The sequence below is a fragment of the Natrix helvetica genome (assembly GCF_964273705.1).
Source record: "Natrix helvetica genome assembly, chromosome: 5".
NCBI lineage: Eukaryota > Metazoa > Chordata > Lepidosauria > Squamata > Natricidae > Natrix > Natrix helvetica.
The window spans coordinates 147,797,629-147,819,467 of record NC_138551.1 but is presented as its reverse complement, the minus strand read 5'-3'; the positions used below and the strand labels follow the sequence as shown (position 1 = coordinate 147,819,467).

The 21,839-nt window shown below is 48.9% G+C and overlaps 1 protein-coding gene across 7 annotated transcripts in view; it reads right to left on the bottom strand.

Annotated features, from left to right (window-relative positions):
* RERE (arginine-glutamic acid dipeptide repeats) overlaps positions 1–21,839 on the bottom strand; it is a 291,780-nt gene that overhangs the window by 6,984 nt on the left and 262,957 nt on the right. For 5 of the 7 annotated variants that reach the window (XM_081954888.1, XM_081954889.1, XM_081954886.1 and 2 more), the window contains 8 exons: positions 11,967–12,129; positions 10,683–10,775; positions 9,453–9,652; positions 6,600–6,764; positions 5,220–5,333; positions 3,643–4,934; positions 2,313–2,535; positions 793–1,513 (listed from right to left, as the gene is read on the bottom strand). In XM_081954888.1, coding sequence (XP_081811014.1) covers positions 793–1,513; positions 2,313–2,535; positions 3,643–4,934; positions 5,220–5,333; positions 6,600–6,764; positions 9,453–9,652; positions 10,683–10,775; positions 11,967–12,129 — 2,971 coding nt within the window. The remainder of the gene's footprint in view (positions 1–792; positions 1,514–2,312; positions 2,536–3,642; positions 4,935–5,219; positions 5,334–6,599; positions 6,765–9,452; positions 9,653–10,682; positions 10,776–11,966; positions 12,130–21,839) is intronic. The other 2 variants (XM_081954884.1, XM_081954887.1) reach the window with 1 other exon arrangement.

Genomic DNA, 21,839 nt, shown 5'->3' with positions numbered 1-21,839 from the left:
GGAGCTCACTCCGTTACGCGCCGCTAGGGATTCGAACAGCGAGTAAAATGAAGGGTCTGCACTGAGCTCAACAGCAGAGGAGGCCACAGAGATATCTGGGGAGCATCCTTGGCAAAAAAACAGGGGGACCAACCTCGTGGTTTGGCCTACAGGCCTGAGGCATTTGGGGGTTTATATGTTGGGCCAGGGAGGGGGGGGGGATCTAGTCGTTAAAGATGGATTTAAATAGGAAGGGGAGATGCTACAGCAAGGAGAACGTCTCCCAGAATGGCTCCCGAGAAGCAAAATCCGGAAGGGATTCCCTTAAACATGGGTGGCACTCGATTTACGGCTACAATTGAGCCACCCAAAAACCCTCCCGTGAGTTTCGCCTCATTTTACGAACTTCCTTGCCGCAGTCGTTAAGGGAATCAACTTGCGGTTGTTAAGTTAGTAGCACGGTTGTTAAGCAAATCTGGCTTCTCCGTCTCCATCTGCCTGCCAGGAGGAGATCGCAAAAGGGGATCGTGTGACTCCGGGACACTGCGACCGTCATAAATACGAGTCAGTTGCCAAGTGGCTGGACTCTGATCGCGTGGCCCTGGGGATGCTACAACGGTTTGTGTGTGAATTGCGGCTCTGTTTTTTTCAATGCCGTTGTTAACTCTGAAAGTCGGAGGAGGAACGGCGCCAGTCTCAGGCTGCGAGAGACCTGGCAGCCCAATTCATCCCGAGGCGCCGGTTCTGTGCCCATCCGAGGATACCTCCTTGCCCACTCAGCCAAGGGATGATGGGAGATCACTAGGGCCTCACCTTGATGTAGCGGGTCCTGTTGGTGGAGATGCAGGTGTGAATGGATGTGGGAATGCTGGTGATGGTGGGGCGTCACGTTGAACATCTGGAGCCTGGCCAAGGGGTCGTTGGTGAGGGACGCCATGCGCTCGGCGTGGATCCTCTCGGCAGCCAGTCTGTCCGGGTAGCTCATTTCGGGCCGTAACTGCGGACCGGCTAAAGCGAGTCTCTCCCTCTCCAGAGGGTTAAGCCCAGGGTGGAAAGAAGCGAAGGGGTGAGGGCCTGCGGTCGGGGGGAGGGTGAGGGCCCCGTGACGGGCAAAGTGCTCCATGGGGTTGGTGGCCGGGTGAAGGGCGTCCAGTTCGGGAGGCTTCACCTCGAAACCCGGCTTCATCCTTTCCCGCAGTTCCCGCTCCCTGATCTCCCGCTCCCTCAGCTCCCGTTCCCGCAGCTCCCGCTCCCGCAGGGTGGGGTCCACGTTGTAGAGGCCCGGCATGTGGTAAGCCAGGAGCGGGTCAGCGGGATTGAGGGGAACGAAGAAAGGGTGGTTCCGGTTGGTGGGGGACATGACGTGGGGACGCGCGTACTCGCTCAGCGTCCGTAGGGCTGGGGTGTCCGGACCGATGTAAGGGGGCACAGCTGCGATGGTAGTGGGGGGCGGTTCGAAAGACGGCCTCATGTGCGCTGGACCGCTCAGCTGAGACTCTCCGAGACGACCGTCGTGGGAGGAACTGGATGCTTTCTGTGGGAGGAAAGAGAGAGGGGCTCAGAGCAAATTCCAAAAAAAACCCCAGCTCAAATGTTTCCTACTTCTCCCAATTCTTCCATGGGAGATTTCGACTACCAGCAACTAACAAGATATGGAGAATGGTTGCAGGAATTGGGTATGTCTAAAGATAAAGGTTCTCTTCACTAATATGCGCTAATCGTTCTCGACTCTAGAGGGCAGTGTTCATCTCCGTTTCAAAGCCGAAGAGCTAGCGCTGTCCGAAGATGTCATGTGGCCGGCATGACTCAACGCCAAAGGCGCACGGAACACTGTTCCCTTCCCACCAAAGGTGGTTCCTATTTTTCTACTTGCATTTTTTAACCTGTTTTCGAACTGTTAGGTTGGCAGAAGCTGGGACAAGTCACGGGAGCTCACTCTGTTACGCGGGGCTAGGGATTCGAACCGGCAAACTGCCGACCTTGCTGTTCGACAAGCTCGGCGTCTTAGCCCCTGAGCCACCGCGTCCCCTTGGGTACGTCTAGTCTGGAGAAAAAAAAAGACTAGGGGAAACATGAACACGATAGCAGTCTCCCAATACTTAAGGGGCTGCCCCAAAGAAGAGGGGGGGTTAACCTATTTTCCAAAGAAGGAAGGAGAAGAAACAACGGATGGAAACTAAGCAAGGAGAGAAGCAACTTAGAACTAAGGAGAAACTTCCTAACAGGGAGGACAATTAACAAGTGAACACTTCAGAAATGGTGGGTCTCTCTTCCTTTTGGGGTCCGATCCAGTCCCCCCTCCGGCCCTCTTTCGCAGACAATCTAAAACTTACCGCCACCCTCTCGGCCTCTCTCTCGCGCTCCCGTTCTCGTTCCCTCTCCTTCTCCTTCTCTTTTTCCCGTTCCCTCTCTTCTCTCGCTTTCTGCTCCGCTTCCCGCTTGGCTCTCTCGATCGCCTCTTCTCGCTTCTTCGCCAGCTTGGAGCCGGCCAGCGGCATGAAGTACAGGTCCGTCCTGGCGCAGGAGTTGTAGCCGCGGTCCAGGTGCTTGTAAAACCTGCAAGGACGGGCGGGAGGGCAGGACGAGAAACTTAGAACAATCGGCGCAGAAAAAAAGCCGCGGGATCTGGGGCATTAAAACGAGATTGTCACAGATCTTAAACAAACCATAGCCAGGAATGCGCAAAACCCAGAAATGCGGATCTAAGATAGGAAATTAGCTTCGTTCTCCTAATTTGGAAATCAAGCTTCAGAGGAATCCTTGTTTGCAAGCTACATTTTTATTCTGACAAAAAATTATTCATAACATGTCTTTATTTTTAGCGCTTTCCTTGTTCGAAGCATCGATATATACATACAAGACTACTATAGTCCTTACTAGAAGTTTGGAACTAAACTACCTGTTCTGATCTGGGCTTCCCCAGCAGCACGAAGCCGAGTCCTCGTCCCGATAAACCTCTTTTATTTAGTTTACAGTGAATTTCTCTCCAGCAAAGTCTTCCCTCTCCCACAGTCTTTCAAGAGAGTGCACAACGACCGACCTTTTTTCAGGCTTGGAGAGTGGCCAGGCCGATATCTTTCAGACACCGCAATTCTTGGCAAGAATGCAGGAATGAACGAATGGCCTCCTGCAAGCTCCACTCCCCTTTCGCTCCTCTTTTATTTCCTCTGGGAGGGGCCATTCATCGTCCATTTATGGTCTTACCAAGTTCCCCTGTTCTTTAGCTGTTCCCTTTGTCTAGCAGCTCTGCGCATGCGCCCATCGAGAACAGGCTCCAGCTGTTCTTCTGCCCAACTGATATCTGACTCCGAAGGCAGCTGGTAACTGTCAGACAGCTCTGTCCCCCTCTCTGCCTCCGACAGAGCCCTCATCAGAGCCTTCCCCAGACTCCAGGACTCGCCGATGCTCCTCCCCAACCTTCTCACTCTCCCAATCTGCTGCCAGCTTTGCTGGCTGGCCATAACAGTGATACACTAAGCCACATTTCATTTCTTGAATACCCCACAAAGGGCTGCCTTCACATCCATCTGTCCCCCAAGCCTGCCAAAAACCATCTATCTTCCAGCTAAGCAGATGTGCCAGGTGGGAATGAATTGAAATTTTTTTTGGGGGGTGGTGGTTTTCCACATTTCCAAGAAATAATCACAAGATCGTCCCCCTCACCTAGCTGACTGACTGGCGTGGCTTGGCGTGTCCACCACCGTGGGTTCTGGCGAGGGGCTCCGGGTTGGTGGAGGTGGGCTCTCGGGCTCCTCAACCTCGTCGGGTGCCTCCTCCTTAATCTGGATGGAGGGGACGGTGCAAGGGGTCACCACGGGGACGTTTCCGCTGCAGGCCGCTGAGTTGGGCACGGCCCCCTGGCTCGGGGCGCTTGGCACAGATGGCGGCGTGGAAGTTGACGGGCAGGAGGGAGGTGTGGCGGGAGGCGGCCCCCCAGGAACAAAGGGGTGCTGGGCAAAAGAAGGCTGGGGAGGAGCCGGGTGGCTCTGGGTGAGGACTGGCGGCTGGGCGGGGGTTGGCTGCAGGGGCTGGCTCTGGGGCATCAGCTGCAGGGGAGGGGGGTGCGCTGAGGGCGGGTGGTGGGTCGAGAGGGAGCTGAGCGGCTTCAGCGCAGGGGGTGGGGGCAGGTTGGAGTTCATGGAGAACGGCGAAGGGCCCGAGAGGTGCTTGTGGGAGGGTAGCGTGGGGAGAGGCGGGATGGGCGTGGTGGGCGGGGGCTTGATGTGGGGCATGGCCATGGGGGCGGGGGGCAGGGGCTGCTCCCGGGGACACTGGGAAGACAGGGGGGACGAGGAGGGCACTTGGACGGAGGAGACCTGCAGGGCAGGGTGGGCCGGGGGAGGCAGGGGACCCTGAGACTGTGAAGAGGAGGCTGGCAAGGCCTGGGGCGGGAGGGCGAAGGGCTGCACGGGGGCCGGGTGGGGCAAGAGGGGCTGTGCTTGCAGGCCGTGCGGGAGGGCCTGTATCTGGCCATGGAGGGACGGCTGAGGGTGCGGCGGGGGGAGGCCCTGGGGCTGGCCGGAGGCCCCGGCGAGTGGCTGCAGCGGCGGGTGAGGAGGTGAAGGCAGCCTGGGAGGATGCAACGAAGGGCCCTGCTGGATGTGCGAATGAGGGAGGCTCGGGGCCAGAGGCTGGCTGGAGGGCTGCGCTCCTGAAGGGGACATGTGCGGGACGACGGTGGAAGAGGGGATGCTGGAGCCAGCCGGCAAGGAGGGCAGCTGTGCTGGGAGGGGCCCCGGAGGCTGAGCCGGGCCGTTGGCGGCCTGGAGAGACGGCTGCTGCTGGGCCGAGGAATCTGAGTCACTCTCGTTATCCTGCGGGCTGGAGATGCTGGGCGAGGTGCTGCGGTTGTCCTGGTCGATGTCTTTGGGGTCGCTGCTGCCCTCGTCGTTCACGCTGCGGCTGTCGGAGCTTTCCCCTTCGCCCTCCGAGGGGGAGTTCGGCCGGCTGATCTCCTGCGGAGGAGAAGGAGGGGAGGACATGCCAGGAGTTTAGATCCTCCAGAAAGCTGCCATGGAGGCGGAGGGTAGCAACCCCAGGCCAGACGGGTATCTGAGCATCTCACGGCTTTCATCAGATCATGCCACCCCTGGAGGACAAGGCAACCACCCTGGTGCCCTTCGGAAGACCACCGTGGGGCCGGATCTGAAACCCAAGGCCTCCCCTAGCTCTGGTTTCAAGATGGGCTTCCACCCACCCACCCAACCTATCGCCAGCGGCTTCTTCTCCAAGGAACTCACCTGGGTTTTGGTTTTCTTGGCATTGATGCGGTCGGGCTCCTCGCTGTCGGACGCCGCCTTTTCTCGCTGCCTCTTGGAGCTCTTGAGAGGAGAAGAAGCCTCTTCTTTAATCTTCTGCCACAGAAGAGGGGAAAAAAAGCAATGTGGTTTAAAGGGAAGGGGCAGGGCTAGTGGTGCTCGGGTATTTGGCCTCCTAAAGGCTTCACACTCGGGGCCTAATAACACAAGGAGATTTCCTGAAGTGGCGGAAGGAACAAGGAGCGGAGAGATGGACGGAGATGGGAGGCTTCAAGTAAAGCACCACCACTGATGGGCTGAGAGATTGGCTTTCCAACAGGCTTCCCCAGTGGAAGGTTGGAGGATGGAACACGGAGCGGAGATGGAGGCTTCAAGTGAAGCACCACCACTGACGGGTTGAGAGGCTGGCTTTCCAACAGGCTTCCCCATTGGAAGGTCGGTGGATGGAACATGGAGCTGAGAGATGGACGCAGATGGGAGGCTTCAAGTGAAGCACCACCACTGATGGGTTGAGAGGTTGGCTTTCCAACAGGCTTCCCCAGTGGAAGGTTGGCAGATGGAACATGGAGTGGAGATGGAGGCTTCAAGTGAAGCACCACCGATGGGTTGAGAGGTTGGCTGTCCAACAGGCTTCCCCAATGGAAGGTCGATGGAACACGGAGCGGAGAGATGGACGCAGATGGGAGGCTTCAAGTGAAGCATCACCACTGATGGGTTGAGAGGTTGGCTTTCCAACAGGCTTCCCCAATGGAAGTTCAGCAGAGGGGAAGAAGGGGAGAATGTTTGACCTAGCTGTGGGGTGTTCCCCCTCCTTCTGTAGTTTTCTATTGGGGGTTTCTTTCACGTGGCTTCAGGCTTGACACAGCTTGGAGCTGAAGTGCTGGGAGTTGTAACTAAAACAAACTAGTCTACTCCTGGGTCAAGGCCATCCTAATTGCCAGCTGGCTGGAGGTGGAAGAAGGAGTTGCCAGGCAACCAGCCAGTGCCCTGGATTGGACAACGTGACTTATTGTTTTGGGGGAAAAGTGAAACTTTCATTTTTAATGAGGTAGAAAGCGTGGGAAATCTCAGAGTTGGCTTTCGACCAGCTAGTGCCAAGGGGATGTCTCCAAAATTAAAACTGCTGAGAATCGGCCTCAGGAGTTCTGTTTGAAACAGGGTCATTGCTTGAGATCCTGACACCCAAAGGATGACATGAGAAGACTCCTATTCCCAGCTAGGAGATTGACTGGAAGCTGGCAAGATTGCGGGAGGGTTCGGAAGGGAAGGGCCAGCTCCATCATCAGCCGCGCTTGACTTCTGTCTCAGCCTGCTCTGACCCTTTACCCGGGGAGGAGCGCCCAAACGCTCATCACAACGTACTTTGGTGGATTTCTTGACCGAATCCGCCTTGCTGTCGTTACTGGAGGTGCTGGCCGCGCTGGGAGAGTTGCGTCCGCTGGATCGGATGTCCTCGTTGATGGGCGAGGCCCTCCCGTCTGGGCTGGTGGGTTGCTTTTTACGACCACTGCGGAGCGTAGACATCTGCTGGTGAAAAGAGAAAGAGAAAGGTCAAAGGCTGCTTCCGGGAGGCCCGACCTTGACAGACAACGCAAATAAACGGGCTTTCACTCTCTCCCAAAGCCATCTCGTGTTGGTCAAGTGACTGTTGGGTCTCCATCAAGGACAACTGAATCCAAACTTAGTGGGGTCCCTTTGGAAGAAGACGGGAATCGCCAACTCAGTTTCATGGTTCCCACCATGCTAGGTCCAGCCCCAGGATGCACCTGGCGGCCTTCTTCCATCCCTCAGCATTCAGGAAGGAAGCCACACTGCCACCCCAACGCTCCCTGGAGAACCTCAAAGTTCTCAAGTCCTTAGTAAAGCAGGGGAGTCCTAGGAAAGGATAATGTGCATTGAGACCATTGTCTCTTGCTTTGTCCACCCGTTCAACATCATGAAAAGAAGGACATGGGGGAGATATCATAGCAATTCTTAGGAATGTAAGCTAACAGTTGGGTCAGCAATATATAAACCATGATGGTAGTACTGTAGCTTTAAGTACTTCTGTAATGTGATTGGTTGCTGTTACCTCAAGCAGCCATAAGAGGGAGCCAGAATAGCTGTTAGCTCTCTGTTTGTTAGATGCTGATCATACTGCTTGATACTGTATGGTGAGTTACTGTGTGTTTTTGCTACTGTTAGCGACTTTGTGTGCTGAACTGATTATATGATACTGGACTGTGTTCGAAGGACCACTCCTTAACTGAGAACTGACTGACTGAGCCGTGTATGACTTAGACTGTTCGATGAACTCTGAATACCTCTATTTTCCACATAAGTAAAATACTATTACTTTTACTATTCGGTGTCCCTGTATGCTGGTTTGTGCGTGTTCTTCCACACCAATCTCATTACGCTTCTCTGCACACTCGCTCTCCTAACGGGGAGCTTACTTACTTAACCCAGAGTGTACCAGACGTAGCTAATAGGAGAGTTGGTGTCGATATGTAATACCGTATACAGACAGCTGTTTAGCAATATTCCAGTATTTGAGGGGCTGCCACAAAGAAGGGGGAGGGGTCAACCTATTTTCCAAAACACCTGAAGGCAGGGCAAGAAGTAGCGGATGGAAACTAACCAAGGAGAGAACCAATCTAGAATCAAGATGGAATTTTTTGACCGTGAGAACAATTAATCGGTGGAACGACTTGCCTCCAGAAGCTGTGGGTGATCCATCACTGAAGGTTTTGCAGAAGAGATTGGACAACTGTTTGTCTGAAAGGGTATAGGTTTCCTGCTTGAGTAGGAGGTTGGACTAGAAGACCTCCAAGGACCCTTCCAATTCTATTATTCAATGTTCAATATCAGGGGTGTCAAACTCAAATTCATTTGAGGGCCACAAGAGGGCTGCAGTTGACCTTGGGTGGGGCGGGTGGGTTTGGCTGATTGGGTGGGCGTGGCCAGCTTGACGCCACTTGACGCCACTGGGTGGGCGTGGCCAGCTTGACGCCACTTGACGCCACTTGCCAAACTGCTGGCATGTTTCTTCTTAGCATTTGGTAGCCACACTCCAAAATTCCAACTCTGTTATTCTGTTACTTTATCACAAAAGTTGTGATATAGTGTATATAGTTTATGAACTGGGATAGACATGGCAACAGGTCAGCCATTGGGGACTGGCTGGAATAGGACATGGTAACCAGGTCAGCCAATGAATAGGCTTAGCAACCAGGTCAGCCAATGGGGGCAGTTTGCTGATTCAGACAGCAAGGAGGCTGGGCGTGGCTTAGTTCTGAATGCTGTGCTGAGAACTGAAACTGAAACCACACTCTGCCTGTGTTTGTACCTACTTACAATCTCTCCTCTCTACCCTATTGGAAGAACTATTCTTGGTATTGTGTAGATTACTTCATATGTTATTACCGTATTTTTCGGAGTATAAGACGCTCCGGAGTATAAGATGCACCTTAGTTTTTTGGGAAGGAAAATAAAGGAGGAGAAAAATTCTGCCTCTGCCTACCAGCATCCATGGTATTCAGCTGACACCTGGTAACAAGGTCAGCCAATGAATAGGAATAGCAACTAAGTCAGCCAATGAGGGCTATTTGGACTGATATTTGCTGTGTGAGCAACAAGGAGACAGGAAGGAGCCTGGCTTAGCTGAGAACTGAAAGTGAAACTGCTTGTGTTTTGCTTGTATTTACTGCTCCCTTGGAAAACCTGCTTTTGGTAATGTATTGTATATTATTATTATTATTATTATTATTATTATTATTATTATTATTATTATTATTATTATTATTATTATTATTATTATTATTATTATTATTATTTTAAATCCTGCTGAAACAGTCACTGTGCTTTCTGAATGTGATTGCTGCTGCAAACTCTGACCAGCCAGGTCAGCTTCAGCACTTATTGCAGCCTGATTCAGCACAGCTGATTGGCGGGTGGATCGGACTGCCGGAATACCCCCAGGCTGCAGGGATTGCCACAGACCATCGCTGCCTCCATGCCTCGTGTTTTGGGCCTCTGGTGAGGGTGGGTGTATACATTTGGTGTATAAGATGCACCCAAATTTTCACCTTCTTTTTTGGGGGGAAAAAGTTCATCTTATACTCCGAAAAATACGGTATGTATATAAAGAGAAGTTAATGAATCCTGCTGGATCAGTCACCTGGGTGTGCTTTCTGGATTTGATCGCTGCCACAAACTCTGACAAGTGGGACTTACCGAGCCACGGCTCCTTCTTGTCCTCATGCTATGCTTCCCACTGAGACCCTCATCTTCCTCTTTGACCGGCTTGAACATAAAGGGCGGGGGATCCACCGGCTTCTCGATGGGCGGGAGCTCGCCGTACTTCTTGAAGTGGATCCGACAGTCCGTGCAGAGAAGGATGTTTTCCCGCCCACCGTGGTGCCAGTCTTTGGAGGCTGTTAAAAAATGGGGGTGGGGTGGGGTGGGTGGGGAACTGATGCCATCAACCCCGGAGGAACGAATCGCAGATTTAAATGGGGAGTGTCAGCCCTGGAACCATTTTCCTCCCTCCTGGCACTTTCAGGGTTGCCGCACAGCGAAGGGGGGAGGAAGAGATAGCTGGGGGGATTGTAGCCAAAATAAAATTCTTCCCTCTGAGAACCAGGAGCTTTCCCCGCCGGGTGCAAGTAAGGAGGTGGGATCGGAGAGACCAAGCGGCCTTTGGACTGTGACCTGATTGGACGGTGTGGTGGACTACGTGGGCAGGGGAAAGAAAATTCTACTTGTAACTAGAGGGGAAACCCAAGGGGCGGAGGGTGTTAAGAGTCGGGTTTCCCCAGATGTGCCAATATGACAGGCCTAATAAATCTATACTTTGAGGCAGGGGTCACCAACCTTTCGAACCTCAAGGACCAATAATATGACCTGCCTAATGACCGGCTGGCTGGGTGTGACTAGGTGGCCATGTGACTGGGTGGGTGTGGCCAACCCGATGTCACTCATGTCGAGGGGCGCCTTGCCAGCCTCTACTCGCCACTCCTCGCCTGCCTGCCGGGGCTCCTTAGGGCCCCAACAGGAAGCAGTTGCTGGAGCTAAGCAGCCCCCAGGAGAAAAGAGTTGGCAAAACAGCTCCGTTCAAATTGGATCTGGCCGAGAAGGAGGCTCAGCAGAAGTGCCTCACTGAGGACTAGGAGCATAGGCTTTCCAAGCAGAGGGGAGAACGGTCAGATAAGAGGCGGCATAGCCCTCAGCTGCACAATGGGCGGAGGAGAAAAGAGGCTCAGGACGGGGGACCTCCCCAACTTTTCAGGCTGTAAAAGAGACGGTAGGAGATTCGTACTTTCGCGCCTTGCAAGATTCTGTTGATGTAGCCAATAAATATTGGCGGATGTAGCCAACAATAAAGTAGTGTTTGTTTCCAGTCTGGTCTACCCAGGGGAGGCTCACAGGACAGCCCCCACCCACCCCCAGGTAAAAAATACGTACTGGTGGTGAAGCAGTGACGGCACGCATAGCCTTTTAGCTCCTGTTCGCTGTCCTCGCTGTCGAAATCATCTTCGCTGGCCGAACTCAAGTCCACTAGGAGGAATTGAGAAGGGGAGAGGGTAATAGATTCAAACCAGCTTTTGCTCTACTCTGTTGGTTTGTAGGCTTTTATTGGCGATACGTGTTTGAACCTTGTGTTTTGATATGGCCTGTATAGGCTAATCAATAAAGCTATCAAGAATCAAAGGGGACAGAGAGAGAGAAGGGAGAGGGTGGGAGAGGAAGAAAGAGGACAAGAAACGGAGAGGGGGAGAGAAAGAGGGATGGAGAGGAGAGAAAGGGAGGGAGAGAGAGAAAGGACAGAGGGAGAAAGTGGGAGGGAGAGAGAGGGAGACAGAGGGAGGGGGAGAGAAAGGAGGAGAGAGGGAGAGGAGAGAAAGGAGAAGAGAGCAAGTGGGAGGGAGAGAAGGGGAGCGAGAGAGGGAGAGGAGAGAGAAAGGGAGGGACAGAGGGGGAGAGGAGAGAAAGAGGAAGAGAGAGAGGAGGAGAGAGGGAGAGAGCAAGTGGGAAGAGAGAAAGGAGAGAGAGAAAGAGGGAGGGAGAAAGGAGGAGAGAGCAAGTGGGGTGGAGAGAAGGGGAGAGAGAGAGAGGGAGAGAGAAAGGGAGGGAGAGAAAGTAGAGAAAGAAGGAGAGAGCAAGTGGGAGGGAAAGGGAGAGAGAGGGAGGAGAGAAAGGAGAGCGAGAAAGAGGGAGAGAGAAAGGAGGAGAGAGCAAGTGGGAGGGAGAGAAAGGGAGAGAGAGAGGGAGAGGAGAGAGAGAAAGAGGGAGGGAGAGAAAGGGAGAGAGAGGGAGAGGAGAGAGAGAAAGAGGGAGGGAGAGAAAGGGAGAGAGAGGGAGAGGAGAGAGAGAAAGAGGGAGGGAGAGAAAGGGAGAGAGAGGGAGAGGAGAGAGAGAGAGAAAGAGGGAGGGAGAGAAAGGGAGAGAGAGAGAGAAAGAGGGAGGGAGAGAAAGGAGAGAGGAAGGTAGGGAAAGAGGGAGAGGAGAGAAACAGAGAGAAAGACAGAGAGAGAGAGAGAGGGAGGACCAAAAAGAAAGAAACTGAGGCAGGGTATCTATCTCCCTTCTCCTTTTGGGGGCGAGGGGCAAGGAGAAAAAGCACAGAACGTTTCACAGCCGGGTTCAGCCTGAAGTGGAGAAAACCACCACTTTCTGTTTGACCCCCATGCATCTAAAACAGAGATCGACAACACCCCCCCACCCAAAAGTTTTCAGCTTCCTACTTACAGAATTCGCTGGAAGGGGGCCTGGAGGGGGTGTTAACCGGAGTGGAAGCTGTCCGGGTCTTAATTCTTCGAAAGACGGCCTGCCGCCGATGCCTGCGGTGAGCCCGGGAACTGGCAGCTTCTGGGGTTTTCTTCCAATAGTAATAGAAGGTGATCAGCTCTCCCTGGGGAAAGAGAAGGAGCGGGAGCCCAAGGTCAGCCAGGAAAGTTAAGGAAAACCCTTGGGAGGAAACAGGGGAACCCCCCCCCCCAAAAAAAACCCCAAATTTTGCAAAATCAATTCCTAATGCCGTGGAGCAGGGGGGTGTCAAACTCAAGGCCCGGGAGGGGTGTGTGTGTTTAGATCTGGGCCCCGGCTCTCCCAAGCTCCGTTGTTGCTTGGAGAAGGTTGCAGGAGGGCATTGCAGCTGAAAATGGAGCTTGGCAGCTGTTGTGGCCCGCCATTGTCCAGTGGAGTTGCACAGTGAAGAGGTTGGGGGGGGGGACATGGGTGAGTCCTGGGGGCTGAGGGAAGCTCAGCGTTGGAGGCAGAGAGGGAGCTAGGCAGCAGCGAGGCAGAGGAACACCTGGAGCCTGTTCCCAGTGTGCGCATGCGCAGAGCTGCCAGAAGACGAGAACAAGTAAGAAAGCAGGGTCGACTTGGGAGTAAAGCCACACCTTGGAGGTGATTGGCCCCACCACCCACGGGAAACAAAAGGGGAGAGAACGGGGAGGGGGCTTTTGCAGGAAACAATCCGTTCCTTCGCTCGTTTCAAGAGTGGAAAGTTCTGTTTGTGACTATAAGAGACTCTGTGCCAAGTCTTGCCTTGCCCTTGCGTTTGGAAACTAGTTATCTGGCAGATATCCAAGCGAGATAAGGTTCGTGTGGATAAACATTCCTCTGAAAGGTTGCTTGCCGAGCCTTGCTGACTGTGAAGGAAAGGAATTCACAGGCGTGTAAAATAAAAGGGATTTTGCCGGGACCAAGACTTGGCTTCTTTGCTTTTTAAGGAAGCCTGGGTCAGAACAGCAGAGCAATTGGGCCATTACAAGCGCCCCTGGCACGAGTGACGACAAGCTGGCCATGCCCACCCCAGCCCCCTCAAAGTCAAACACAACCCGATGTGGCCCTCAATGAAATCGAGTTTGACATCTCTGCCTTGGAGGACAGGCAAATATCTTCTCTCCTTTTCAAAGTTGCATTTCCATATCCACTAAAAGTCTGCAAAGATTCCCAAGTCGTCTCCAGATCATGATTGTCCCAAAGGTGCTTCTTTTTTTTTTTTAGGAGGCCACTGGACTTTCGGGGTTTTTTTTTTTTTCCCCCTTTTGAAGACGTTTCACTTCTCATCCAAGGAGCTTCTTCAGCTCTGACTGGATGGTGGAGAACGGAAGGATTCAAAGATTTGAACTACTGGCATTCCCATCACGGGAAAAAAAGGGAAGCTCCTGTCCCCTCAAGTTTAACTCGTTACCCGAATTAAAAGCGTTAAAACTACCCAAAATTAAGATAATTAAAAGAGGGGAAGGGGAAAGGGCTGGTTACATGGGATTGGGGAAAAATACATAAATTCCACTTCTACCATCTCCTACTCAAAGCTCTTCCCACAATACTCAAGGGAGGAAGACGGCGGTCTATTTTATTTATTTATTTTTGACATCTTCGCGTACGCAGAGATGTTCGGATAATTAGGACAATCAAAAGGGCCCACGGGGGGGAAATCGGCAGGAAGCCCCTGCGGCGAAATGCATCTTGGCTCATGTTCAGCATATCGGATTTAAACGAGAGCGCAGGTGCAACCTGGAGTTTTAAGGCCTGGTGGGTGGATTTCAACTCCTTGTGTGTTTGTGTGTGTTTCTAACTGACTTCTCAGAAGCCGACAAGTCGGAAGGAACACTGCCTCCAATTGCCCACAAGAGGGTGTGCGTTGAGTCTCTCTCTCCTTCTCTCTCTCTCTCTCTTTCTCTCTGTCTGTCTTTATTTCTGTCCTTCTCTCTCTGTGCCTTTGTCTGTCTCTCTTTCTTTCTGTTTTTTTCTGTCTTTCTCTCTCTGTGCCTTTGTCTGTCTCTCTTTCTCTTTCTGTTTTTTTATGTCTTTCTCTCTGTGTGTGTCTGTCTCTGTCTTTTCTCTCTCTCTTTCTGCCTTTCTCTCTCTCTCTTTTTCTCTGTCTTTCTCTCTCTCTGTCTTTCTGTGTCTCTGTGTCTTTCTCTCACCCCCCCCCCCCCCGAATGATCTAACCATCTCTGCAAACCTCAACCCCAACTGCCAGGCTAGGTCTCCTCTGGGTAGCTAACATTCATAGATCCACGACATAAGCGGGTTAGCTAATGTAAGCTCTTACGCAGGCACAAATCACGGTTAAGGACAAACAAGGTTCTTAGCACAATTGTGAAAACAGAATAGAATAGAGAATAGAATAGAATAGCAGAGTTGGAAGGGACCTTGGAGGTCTTCTAGTCCAACCCCCTGCTCGGGCAGGAAACCCTCCACCACTTCAGACAAATGGATATCCAACATCTTCTTAAAAACTTCCAGTGTTGGAGCATTTACAACTTCTGGAGGCAAGTTGTTCCACTGATTAATTGTTCTAACTGTCAGGAAACTTCTCCTTAGTTCTAAGTTGCTTTTCTCCTTGATTAGTTTCCACCCATTGTTTCTTGTCCTGCCCTCAGGTGCTTTGGAGAATAGCTTGACTCCCTCTTCTTTGGGGCAATATTGGTACATTGCTATCATGTCTCCCCTAGTCCTTCTTTTCATTAAACTAGACTTATCCAGTTCCTGCAACCGTTCTTCCTATGTTTTAGCCTCCAGTCCCCTAATCCTCTTTGTTGCTCTTCTCTGCACTCTTTCTAGAGTCTCCACATCTTTTTTACATCGTGGTGACCAAAACTATATTCCAAGTGTGGCCTTACCAAGGCCTTATGAAGTGGTATCAAAACTTCCCGTGATCTGGATTCTATCCCTCTATTCATGCACTTGGAAGGGACCTTGGAGATCTTCCTAAAATCCAGCTCAAGTCATGTGCTGAGAGTAGAGTGTTGGTAAGCACACTGCAGGCTAATATTACTTGGATTTGCGTAGTAGGTCTTCAAGAAGGCCAACATGAAGGTTAGGCCGATGGTGGGCTACTTGTTCCTCCGGAATGCCTACGGTCCCTCTGAACCAACCGGAGACAAGCTGGGAAGAGGCAGGTTTGAAGACTCTGCCTTGGGCCCAAACTGGGCCCAAACGCCGCTCCCTGCTCCGTTAATGGCGATTGTGTCTGGCTAAGGAATTAAATGCTAGATAGAATAGAGCAAATCCGGGAGGATTATAGGGTGCCTGGGTGGTAAGGGGCCTGCCGTGCAGACAAAGGACCCATGAAGGAAGTTTTCGGGAAGCGGTGGATGGGGGAGTCAAGCCGAGGGAACATCAATCAAACACGCACTGCATGTGCCCGCCGACAAGGCTTACCCCTCGTGCATAAATCCAGGGGACAAAAGCAACCCACATCCACACCAGTGGATCAAAAGGAGGCGCGGGGGTACAAAAGGGGCTGCTTTGTAAATTAGCCAGCGGGGTTTTCTTCTTTGGCGGCACAGAAGCCAACCGCTGGCTCTCCGTTTGTCTGGATGATCTTCCTTGGGCCCCCAACAAGACCTGCCCTGCTCCTGAAATGTCCACGCCCCGAATGGAGGCGGATCTCAACGGAGATACTCATCATACATGTCGTGGTTTTTTTTCCCCCTCCCAAGAGTCAACTGGACTTTCTTATTTTTTTTCCCCTTGAAGATGTTTCGCTTCTCATTCAAGATGCTTCCTCAGTTCTGACAGACAAGTGGAGAATGGAATATAAATCCTTCCGTTCTCCACCCTTCAGTCAGAGCTGAAAAAGCTTCTTGGGTGAGAAGAGAAATGTCTAGTGATGTGTTTTGCCCGTTGGCTGTACCACAGGTGATATCCTTTCAGATTTACAGATTAACAGAGTTGGAAGGGACCTTGTAGGTCATCTAGCCCAACCCCCTGCCCAAGCAGGAGACCCTCTACCATTTCTGACAAATGGCAGTCCAGTCTCTTCTTGAAAACCTCCAGTGATGAAGCTCCCACAACTTCTGAAGGCAACTTCTCTTATTTTGGTTGATTGCTCTCACTTTCATGAATTTCTTATTTCCAGTTTGAATCCCTCCTTGGTCAGTTTCCATCCATTATTATTCCTTGTCTGGCCTTCAGGTGCTTTGGAAAATAGCTTGACCCCTTGTCCTCTGTGGCAATCCCTTAAATATTGGAAGATGCTCTCCTGCCTCCCCTGGTCCTTCTCTTCACTAGACTAGCCAGGCCCATGTTCCTTCAACCGTCCATCGTATGTTTTAGCCTCCAGTCCACTCGTCATCCTAGTTGCTCTTCTCTGCACTCTTTCTAGAGTCTCAACATCTTTTTTATAGTGTGGTGAGCAAAACTGGATGCAGTACTCTAGGTGTGGCCTTACTAAGGCTTTATAGCGTGGTATTAGTGTCTCCCTTGATCTTGATTGTATCCCACTGTTAATTCAATTTAGGACTTTTTGGCTGCCGCTGCACACCACTTTCATGGGGACAGGCACTACTATGAAAGGTTTTTAAGCAAGGATGTGCTGGGATGAGGCCTGCCTTATTTCCCAGCAAGCTATTATTTAATTTCCAACTACTTTTGTTTTTATTTAGTTATTTCTCAAATTTACCTGGCTGCCCATCTCCCCCGAAAGTGAGTCTGGGCAACGCAGGATAAATCCCCTTCCAGCAACACTCACTCCAGATGCTTTCAACATTCAAACAAAGAAGTAAATAAATAAATACCGATTTCCCTTGGAGACATGGATGAAAATATGGATTTTCGCCTCAAATAAAGGTAATTTTAGGCTGTTTGGGAAGAAAGGTGCTGGGCTTGGTGGGCGAGACTGCCCCCTAACGCCAGAATGAAGTATTACATGCCTGAACTTGGAGCAAAAGGAGGTTTTGGAACATTTTTTTGCTAAAATTAGCTTCAGGCCGTGCTATATTTACACACAAACCAGAAGCCAGAAAAAAGACCAGGCATATGACAGGAAGGGAGAAGAGAAAGAATGACTAATGCAAACCAGAACAGGTTTTTTTTTTTTTTTAAAAAAAAGCAGTTTAGAAGCACCAAAGATACATTGAAAAGATAAAAACAGGGGATCGACCATCCAGGCCTGCAGTCCTTACGGCAATGCTAAGTAAAGAAGGTTTGTCCCAATCTCAATCGGCATACATTGTGTCATAGATTTTTCAAGGGGCGAATCTGGGATCTTTTCAGCTCGATGGACAATGACATTTGGGTCCAACAATTACTGGCAGGCATAGGGCTGAATTCGTTGTGGGCGGCTAGTGGAGCTGGCCGCAGACTCGGACAGTGAGGAGGTTGGGGAGGAAGATGGGCCAGTCCTGGAGTCTGGGGAAGGCTCTGATGAGGGCTCTGTGTCAGAGGCAGAGAGGGGGCCAGGGCCGTCTGACAGTTATCAGCTGCCTTCGGAGTCGGAGATCAGTGGGGCAGAAGAACAGCTGGAGCCTGTTCCCGATGTGCGCATGTGCAGAGCTGCCAGGAGAAGGGAACAGCTAAGGAACAAGGGTCAACTTGGGAGTAAAGGCACAGGTGGACGGTGACTGGCCCCTCCCATAGGGATTTGGTATTTTAAATCTTTGGGGGTATCATTTTAAATCTTTGGGGGTATCAAATCATAGGGCCGGTATTTTAAATCTTTGGGGGTAGACCTTTTAAGCTGTTTTTTAATTTTTACTATAACTGTACAGACTTTATATTTAATCTGTTTTTAAGGGCTATCTAATATTTTATTGTGTATATTTATTTATTTATTTATTTATTTATTATTCATGCTTCTAGACCGCCCCCTCTCCCAAAAGGGACTCGGGGCGGTGTACAGTCCATGCAAAATATATCAAAATACAATAAAAATTGAATATGTACAGCTGGAATGGAGGAGGTTAAAAATGGAATTAAAAGAACTGTACAAAGCAATATATATAAATATAGGATTTTGAACCCCTAAAACACACACAATAAGTTAAAAACAATACCCCTAAAATAACCAGTTAATACATTTGCCAGGAGGGACAGTTGTAATTATGCCAGGCCTGCTAATCGGAACAGGTGAGTCTTCAATTTTTGCCGGAAGGAGCGGAGGTCAGTAGTGGTTCTAATGTCGGGGGGGAGGTCATTCCAGAGGGTTGGGCCCATCACAGAGAAGGCCCTACTCCTTGGTGTCGCCCGTTGGCATTGCCTAGTGGACGGCACCAGGAGAAATCCCTCTCTGTGTGAGCGAATTGGCCGCAGGGATGTATGTGGGAGGATGCGATCCCGCAAGTATATGTTTTTTTAGCTTCTGTCTGTACACCGCCCCGAGTCCCTTTGGGGAGAGGGGGCGGTCTATAAATTCAATAAATGAAATGAAATGAAATGAAATAGGGAATAAAAGAGGAGCAAAAGGGGAATGGAGTTTGCAGGAGACAATTAGTTCCTTCCTGCATTCTTGCCAAGTATTGCTGCATCTGAAAAATATTGGCCTGGCCACTCTCCAAACCTGATAAAGATTGGTAGTTGTGGACTATCTTGAAAGACTACAGGCCAGGACTTGGCTGTAGAGGAACTGACTGTAAATTAAATAAAAGAGGTTTACTGGGACAAGGACTCGGCTTCTTGCTGCTGGGGAAGCCGACGCCAGAACAGAATTTCCCCTGATGTTGGTTGAATTCAAACCGGGCAATTTTAAATGAGAGGCTAAACTTTTCTCACCAGTTAGTTGGTCTCTCTCACCTTCTGAAAATGTACTGAAAGTAGAGTTTTCCCCCACTTCACAGCGGTGACTTTTAACATCGAATGGCTCCTATTCTCTGCAAAGAATTTGCAAAATACTCCTATTTTTTTCTTCTTCTCCACCCTCCTTGTTTGGCTAATTGGGATGACTTTCCCTTTTGCTTTGCTAAAATGGTGCTATAGGGCACTGCACACCAGAACAACTAGACACAAGGACAGTTTCCCCCCGCATGTTGTCACTCTGCTAAACAACTAATCCCCCCAACACTGTCAAACTATTTACTAAGACTGTATTACTATTCTTCTTCTCATCCTTCCTAGTACCCCTCTCTTCCCACTTATGACTATAACCATGTTGCTTGTATCTTTATGATTTCTACTGTTTTATATAGTTTCCTAGTAGGATTTTGATTGCTTATTTAGTATCACTGTGTTTTGTTATACTTGATGAATATATTTTATTTTTCTTTATTTACACTGAGAGTTTATGCATCGAAGACAAATTACTTGTGTGTCCAATCACACTTGGCCAATAAAGAATTCTATTCTATTCTATTCTACATTCTATTCTATTCTTATTTCTATTCTATTCTTATTTCTCTTTCTATTCTATTCTGTATTTTCTGTTCTGTTTTCTATTCCATCCTGTTCTGTTCAGTATTCCACTCTATATTCTATTCTGTCCATTCTATATTCTATTTTATTCTGAATTCTATTTTATCCTATTCTTATTTCTAATCTATTCTATTCTACTATATTCTATGCTATATTTTCTATTCTATTCTGCATTCTATTCTATATTTTCTATTCTATTCCATATTCTATTCTATTTTCTATTCCATCCTATTCTGTTCTGTTCTATTTTGCATTCTCTTCTCTTCTCTTCTCTTCTCGGGTTTCCAGATTAAGCAATGCTGCCCAAACCCCGGTTTGCAAAGGAAGGGATTTTGATTCTTGTCTTAGGAAGGTAAATGTTTTTTCTCTCTCTCTCTCTATCTGCCTGGCTTGTGCAATCTTATTATCTCGGCGGCCGGCATCGAAGTGGCAGCTCATCAGGGTCAGCCTATATAATGTAGGCTGGCAGTGTTACATTTAATGATGGGTAGAGGGGGGGAGGGAAGAGAAGCGGGGAGGAAAGACGGCAGGGCTGTTTTAAAAAGGGATCATCTGTTCTCTCTCTCTCTCTCTCTCTCTCTCTCTCTCTCTCTCTCTCTCTCTCTCTCTCTCTCTCTCTCTCTCTCTCTCTCTCTCTCTCTGTTTCCCAAGGTGATAAGTGAATGACAGAGGATGGAGGGAAATCCATTTGGAGAGGGGAAGAGGTGAGGAGGGAACTGTTAAAAAGAAAATGCTTCCCCCCCCTCTTCTTCTTCTTGGAGGGAAGCTAATGGCTGTCAGAAGGGGGGGGCGAGCTTATTTCAATTTTATTTCTCCCCTCCCCTCTTCTTTTGGAGCAATGGGATTATCTAGCATAATATAGTTGGGGAAAATGAGAGATTTATTTTGGCCTTCTTTCTGGCAGCCGGGAGCAGGGGACGGATGTGATCTGTTTGTGACTTGGGTTAATTTAAAAGAGGCATTTTAGTTCGTCTCACACACACACACACACACACACACACACAAGCACACACACCATTTAAAAAAGCAGTGGGGTAGCTTGTAAGCTCTCCCTCCATGGTGTGTCCCCTCTAATTGTGTCTTAAGGCTTTTGTTGGCATCCTATGTCTTTGTAATTCAGCGGCACTAAAAACAAAGCTGTAAGAACGTTGCACACCACAACAACTAGACACAAGGACAGTTCCCCCCCGCCCACCCAATGCCATCACTCTGCTACAACAACTAAATCCCCACAACATTGTCAAACCATTTATTAAGACTGTATTACTATTCTTCTTCTCATCCTTCCCGAGTACCTCTCTCCTGCCACTTATGACCATAACCTTGTTGCTTGTATCTCTACGATTTAGATTGCTTGATTTAGTTTCCTAGCAGGATTTTTGATTGCTTATTTAGTATCCTATGACTATCACTAAGTGTTGTCTCTTACGATTCTTGAGGAATGTATTTTTTATTTTCCCTGAGAGATTATGCACCAAAGACAAATTCCTTGTGTGTCCAATCACACTTGGCCAATAAAGAATTCTATTCTATTCTGTTCTATTCCATTCTATATTTTAGTATTCTATTCCATTCCATTAATTCTATTCTATTCTATACTATATTCTATATTTTATTATTATATTCCATTCTATTCCATTCCATTAATTCCATTCCATTAATTCTATTCTATTCCATTCCCTATTCTTCCATTAATTCTATTCTATTCCATTAATTCTATTCTATTCCATTCCCTATTCTATTCTATTAATTCTATTCTATTCCATTCCATTAATTCTATTCTATTCTATCAATTCTATTCTATTCTACTCTATTCCATTCCATTAATTCTATTTTATTCTATATTCTATATTTTATTATTCTATTCCATTAATTCTATTCTATTCCATTCCATTAATTCTATTTTATTCCATTCCCTATTCTATTCTATTCCTTATTCTATTCTATTCCATTCTATTAATTCTATTCTATTCTATTCTGTTCCATTCCCTATTCTATTCTATTCCCTTCCCTATTCTATTTCTATTCTATTCCATTCCATATTTTCTATTCTATTCCCTATTCTATTCTATCAATTCTATTCTATTCTACTCTATTCCATTCCATTAATTCTATTTTATTCTATATTCTATATTCTATATTTTATTATTCTATTCCATTCTATTCTATATTATTCCATTCCCTATTCTATTCCATTCCCTATTCTATTCTATTCTATTCTATTCTATTCCTTATTCTATTCTATTCCATTCTATTAATTCTATTCTATTCCTTATTCTATTCTCTTCCCTATTCTATTCTATTAATTCTATTCTATTCTATTCCATTAACTCTATTCTATTTTGTTCTATTCCATTCCATATTATCTATTCTATTCCAGTGATGGCAAAACTTTTCGCCAACAAGTGCCAAAAAGGAAGCCCTTCGTGCACCCAGGAACACTACGGGCGCTCGTGTGGGCTGTGAACAGGAAGA